Source organism: Anser cygnoides, chromosome 2, assembly GCF_040182565.1.
Source record: "Anser cygnoides isolate HZ-2024a breed goose chromosome 2, Taihu_goose_T2T_genome, whole genome shotgun sequence".
Classification (NCBI taxonomy): domain Eukaryota; kingdom Metazoa; phylum Chordata; class Aves; order Anseriformes; family Anatidae; genus Anser; species Anser cygnoides.
The window spans coordinates 142,463,052-142,469,051 of record NC_089874.1 but is presented as its reverse complement, the minus strand read 5'-3'; the positions used below and the strand labels follow the sequence as shown (position 1 = coordinate 142,469,051).

The 6,000-nt window shown below is 33.7% G+C and overlaps 1 protein-coding gene across 1 annotated transcript in view; it reads right to left on the bottom strand.

Moving 5' to 3' along the window:
• Positions 1-1,436: 1,436 nt before the first annotated feature.
• FZD6 (frizzled class receptor 6) overlaps positions 1,437-6,000 on the bottom strand; it is a 28,483-nt gene continuing 23,919 nt past the window's right edge. The window contains exons 5-7 of the mRNA XM_013180003.3: positions 5,655-5,803; positions 3,954-4,376; positions 1,437-3,468 (exon numbers count right to left, since the gene is read on the bottom strand). Of these exons, the coding sequence (XP_013035457.2) occupies positions 3,312-3,468; positions 3,954-4,376; positions 5,655-5,803 (729 nt within the window). The 3' untranslated portion in view covers positions 1,437-3,311. The remainder of the gene's footprint in view (positions 3,469-3,953; positions 4,377-5,654; positions 5,804-6,000) is intronic.

The window sequence follows — 6,000 nt, the reverse complement described above, 5'->3', positions numbered from 1 at the left end:
ACCAATAGGAATGCAGTAGCAACCTCTTTGTCCATACCCCCATTCGGTTTTCAGAAACTTCCAACATTTTTGTTTCTGAATACATGTATAGCTTTATTTTGTACTCTATGTAAACTTTATCCCAAGTTTCAGTAAAAAGTTAGCAAAATAAGACATTAAAAAAAAAAGCATACACAAGATTAACAAAAATTACTGTATTGTTAATTTCAGGCACTTTATATCACAAATCAAACAATTCAGTATGTTAAATTTATCTTGGGACTTGAAAACTTGGCGTAATGCATATTTTGATGTAAGTTATGACAAATCCATTAAATGAAAGAGGAGAGCTAAAAGACCATTTAGCACACACATTTTTAAGGCTTGGAGAGGTTGTCATTATCCTCGATTCCAGCTTTCTGCAAAGGCAGAGAACTAGACTAGCACTGGCTTTATCTGTATTTTAAACTATTGGAGTTACAGAGCATCTATCCAGTCTTCATTTAATTACTTGAGTTGGTAGAGATGTTCCAATAATAAATTATACGTAGTTTAAAAAAAGGTCCCTTAATATGAATTACCTGTATTCAAGTTTTAGAACACTTGATCGTGATAATTTTGATTAGGTATCATGAAAGCAAATAACCAAAACACCTTTTATTAGACAAACAACACTTCAGAGCTTCTTTATAGTCCATCATTGTAAGGCAATCTTCTAGACCATGGCTCATCTCTGCACTAGTTTTCTTTCTATTTTCCACCCACCATCATTGTTGTAGGCATTCAAATAGCTGTTGAATTTTCCAGCTACTACTTCGGTGTTTCAAGGTTAAAACATCCAGAGATCACAATCACTAACTATAAAGTTCACCTTGGGAACTCACATTGTTAGTTATTTATGGTATAGTACTACAGTCTAATTCTACCACTGATGTATTTCACTTGAAATGAATGACTGTTTAGTCAGTATTTTGCAGTTCTTTGAAAGTTCATGTAGTTTTAAGACCCAAAAAGTATTGCTGTTACTTCAAGATTACTTTGTACTCATCTTTTCAGAACAGTTTCCAGAAGCCAACTTTTTCCCAAACTGCCTAAAAAAGGAAGTAAAATATTTATTTTAAGAAGGTCATAGCAAGAGCATATTGTGGAAATACACATTCTATATAGTCTAAAGGAGGTCTTTAGCTAGAGGTCATGAAAGAAAGAATGCTGTAAATGCTAAGATGAAAGAGCTAATTCAGTTTCTCACTCTTTCATAACCTTCCACGTTCATCTGAACAATTCCCACCATTGTTCTCTGTCTTGGTTCTCATACAGGAGGGATAAAAGCATTGCAATAATTATTACCTCATAGAGCTCTAAGTAAAAATACATTAAAGTGTCTTAGGTGCAGAAATGTCACAGTAATAGAGGAATAAACATGCTGAATCCAGTTAAAAAGAAATACCAACGCAAACTTTTACTATACAACAGTATTTTTATTACTAACAAAGACAGTAATAACAAAACTACTGAACATGTATAAAGTTACCCGTTTACAAACATAACTAAAAGAACGAAGGGTACTTAGTGTGCATTTTCACAGGGTTTTCTCACTGTCCTTCTCAGCAGCAAGAATATCAGATATTTTCAATGGGGAAAATGATGAAAGAAATAGCACATCCTATTTAAGGCAATAAATTACAAATATGAAAATGCACATGACAATATAAAGGTAAATACATTCAATTTTCAATGCATGATCAATAAAACAAGTAACTCTGGTTTATCAGAACAGTATTTGCCATTGACTCAGTACTTTTATGACCTTTGTGCCATGCAATTTTGCTCGATTGTTCAAAGCATCAGCATGAGTGCTGCACAAACTGGAACACAGTTCCTCCACACAATAACAAAATAAAGGTAACAATTTAAGAGCAATGTTCCTCTTAGTAATCAAACACACGATGCTGAACAGTCTTACAAATTGCAGTGAAGTTTCTGTTTAGAAATCCTGGCTCCAAATCACCTCAAGTAATAAATGACATTGACTTCACTGGAGCCAGGATTTCTTTAGAGATGAATGATGAAACGCTTACGCACATCAGTATTACTTGCTCTGGAGCACCATTCTATCATAAGAAAGTATAAGAAAGGCTATCTGTATTAAGGCCTTCTTGAGTTAAAGAAAATATACTGCTGTAGCATATAGAAAATTAAACTTCGTAGAAAAGTTATTAAGGTCTTATTTTATGTAAAATGTACTGTTAAACAAGCTTGCATCTTAGTTTATCTGCACCACAGTTTATTTTCTGCAAGGTTTCTCTACAGATTTAAAAAAAGAGTTCAAGTTACTTGCATAGAAACAAAAGGAAGCATACGCTTTCACTGCAGTTCAGTAAAAAAAAAACAACAAAAAACCACACAACAAACACTTCAGATTCTGTCTTCCTTGACAGAGGATCTGAAGCATTTCCCTGCTTGGCACTATGCACTGGAACACCATACCAGGAGGGGCTCAAAGAAGCATTTTTCTGAAGTACAGCTGTATTCATGTACTATTCCTATACAGGATGCCCACGTCTGACCAGTCTTGCCCCAAATGTGTAGTGTATGGTGTATGTTTTATATAAAGATACAATCTGCTTTACTGTGAACTACATAAAATTGCCTGATCATCATAAAACTGTTGACCTCAGTAGTATCTAACGGAAGCATTATTAACTTTACCAAGTTTATACAATTAATACAAAACAGTAGTTCTAAATATTGACCTTATGCAGTCAGTTATTTACATAATTCATTTTTATGTACAAAATAAATCACTATGACTCCAGATTCCCTTTAATATTCAGTGTAGAAACTACCATAAAACAGTGCTATAATTGACACATCATGACAATTTATAAAGTTTATGCAACTCTTATTTTTAAGTGATAATGCTTTTTAATAGATAGTAAAAAAGAAAAAAATCCAAAACAAGTAAAAAGCTGAAAAATATCAAATATGCAGATGGAACTAGTATGCCTTGAAAAGTAACAGTGCTTTCTATGGATTATTTCAATACAGTTTATTAAAATGTGTTCTTTATATTGGGAATAATATTTTTCATCTTTCTTAAATTATTGCTAGTTGATCCAGCTATATCCTATAGAACTTCCATTTCCATTATTCCTGGATGGGTACGAATATAGTACATTATTGCCAGTTGTCCCCACTACAAAACTTACATTTTTATAAGTGCAAAACAATGTGTCTGATTTTTAATAAGGCACAGAATATCCGTTATTTCCAGTGTAACAGAATCCACATCAGTTTTATTCGTTGAAAGTGTTCAAATAAAAATCAGTCTTTCAAGGGTTTGAACTGTTTCCTGAATCCAACTCTTTTCTGGTGTCTGAAGCCGAGTAGACAAGTAGTGATATGGAGCCTGACTGTGAGACATCAGGTATTTGTGAACTGCTCCTTTGTAATGCAGGAGATTCAATAAAATCATTCTTAGGAGTTACTCTGTAAGTAATGAGAAATAAAACATAGCGAGTCAATTTTAAGCACTATTCACTAGACTGGAAAAAACATTTTTTAATTTTTTTTTTTTATTTTTAGCAACAAACTGATAACATATCTTAGCTATTTTCCATTCAAGTGAAAACAGTACAATTTTGTATACTTCAAGCTTTTCTTTTTTTCTGACTTGTCACCTTTCAAAAGGATTGTATTGCAGCCACAGATTTATTCAGGGTCACAGCTCAACAACACAAAAATATCCTTCAAACTGAAGCTCCAGCACTCAACACTTAAAAGGAAAAAGAATCCTAAATAACAATAAAATAGCCCATATCATATTGTAAAGATACATGGCCCTAAGTCTGCAAGAATTACAGTACTCTCGACAGCTACTGACAGTTAATTGTACACTGATTTGTCAAGGAGAAAAAACAGAAATAGTAACAATATATGTAAAACAAGTAAAAAAATGAGTTACGGAATCTTACCTTCCTTCACCTATTCTCTTCACACTCCCAGACAAGCTACTCATATCACATGTGCTATCTGCTTTGTTTCTTTTTTCCACCTGATCCACGGTCAGTTTAGAACCACATAACATTTGATTTCCACTGTTTTCGCCTTCCTCGACTTTTTGGGCTGATGTTCCATCTGCCTCCTTCTCAGATGTCTCCGGAGACGTTTTAATTTCTGCAACAGTTTCTTGGCTTAAGTAATCATGATTAGTGATCGCTACTGCAGAAGTTCCATGATTTGTTGTGCCACTCGTGCTAGTCCCCATTGACTTCGAAATTACTTTCAATCTGTGTGAACTCGATTTGTAGTGCTTCTTTTTATGTTTAACTTTGGAGTTGTGCCTCAAGAAAAATTCGCACGATTCTTGCAGTACTCTTCGACTCTCCCTGATTGGACTGAAAGAAAATACAAGCATATAACTGAATGATGAGGATAACCTCAGGTACAATGCATTATAGCTTGGTACACAAAAACATAAAAAGAAGAGCAAACAATGATGTGATCTGAGCTGGATGTTAATGAACATAAAGAAAACAATTATATATAAAAAGAGAGAAAAAATCTTATTGTAATGGCTTCAAAACAATTATGTCCGTGGAACAATTAAATAAAGCCGATTTCTACATTTCTTACTTCTGCAAGTAGGTCCAATGACTTCAGTAGTTTAATCATCTAAGAGAGGAAAGCAGGATTAGCTCATAAACAGCTGTATTACCAAATTAACTTTATGTAATGTAAACCTTGTTCATGTGAAAAAAAGGGCAAGCATTATAAAAATGACTTCATTATTTTAAAATTCTTATAGCTGAAAGCAGTTAACATCTGAAACGCAAGAAAAATCCTACAGGAAATGGAAAAAGAGAGGAGAGGGAAAGGAAGCTATAAGCTCACCATCATGGAATGTAGATGTAAAATAAAAGGACCTTAAGGACTGCATAAAGGGAAATTCAGAGAAATAAAAAGATCTTAAAATACATTATAATATGTGAGTAACACAGATAATCTAAGAATGATTAATATCCTTCTGAAGGATCCAATCTTATCCAATGAAGGAATAAAAGGGAAAAAAATGACAGTTATGAGAAATGGAGATGATCTGTAACCCATTTAAAACCATAGATATACATTTACTAAAATTAAGTAATTAAACTGAATTACTCTGTCTCAGAATAAAAATAAGGGACAGTAATTTAATACAATAAAGCCTAGCTAAGGATGGGACAATGAAAATTAAGTTTCAAATAAGATAAGCTTGACAAGATGAGAAAAACAGAGGATGTTGTTATTCCATGATAGTAAACATAGCTCAGTGCTGAAAAAAGTCTGAATACATGAAAAGATCCAAGTTGATGGCTAAAGTTATCTTTCCTGATTTGACTGGAAACCAGATATTATCCAATGCTAAATACAACAGTATGTCTACAGCTCTATGAACAGAGCAAATCAGCAGAGGAGAACATTTTTGTCTTCTGAGAACATAGTCAAGTCATTGTGTATGCAAAACTTCCACAGACTTCAGTGGAACTTTTTGCTGGTGCCCATATGCAGCAAACTTCAAGAGATAAAGGGCCCAAGGACAACGTTTTGATTACCTGAGACACATTTAAGAAAAGCCTGAAATCCAATATATTTAAGTATACACTTCAAAAAACAAGAATAAAAATTGCTCTTACTCTCTTTTGCGGTTTCTGTTGAAGAAATTGGCCCATTCCGAACAGGTCTTTTTACTTCCCACCCAGAAGACTGGAGATATGCCAACAATTAGTGTCAGCAAATATTTCATCAGAAACAAAAATATTTCTGGTCTTGCTAGTGCCTTTGCCTAGAAGATAACAAAGTTTAATAAATACAGAGAAGACATACTTCTTATTTTTTGAATGCAGAAAACCAAACAAATTATGTAAAAGAGAGACTTTCTCCTCATGGCTGCTCTTCTTTGCTGAGGCTTGTACTGTGGACAAATGCAAGACATGTACAGTCAAGTCGGATCTGGTTAATGTCTGCTTGCAGGCTACAGCT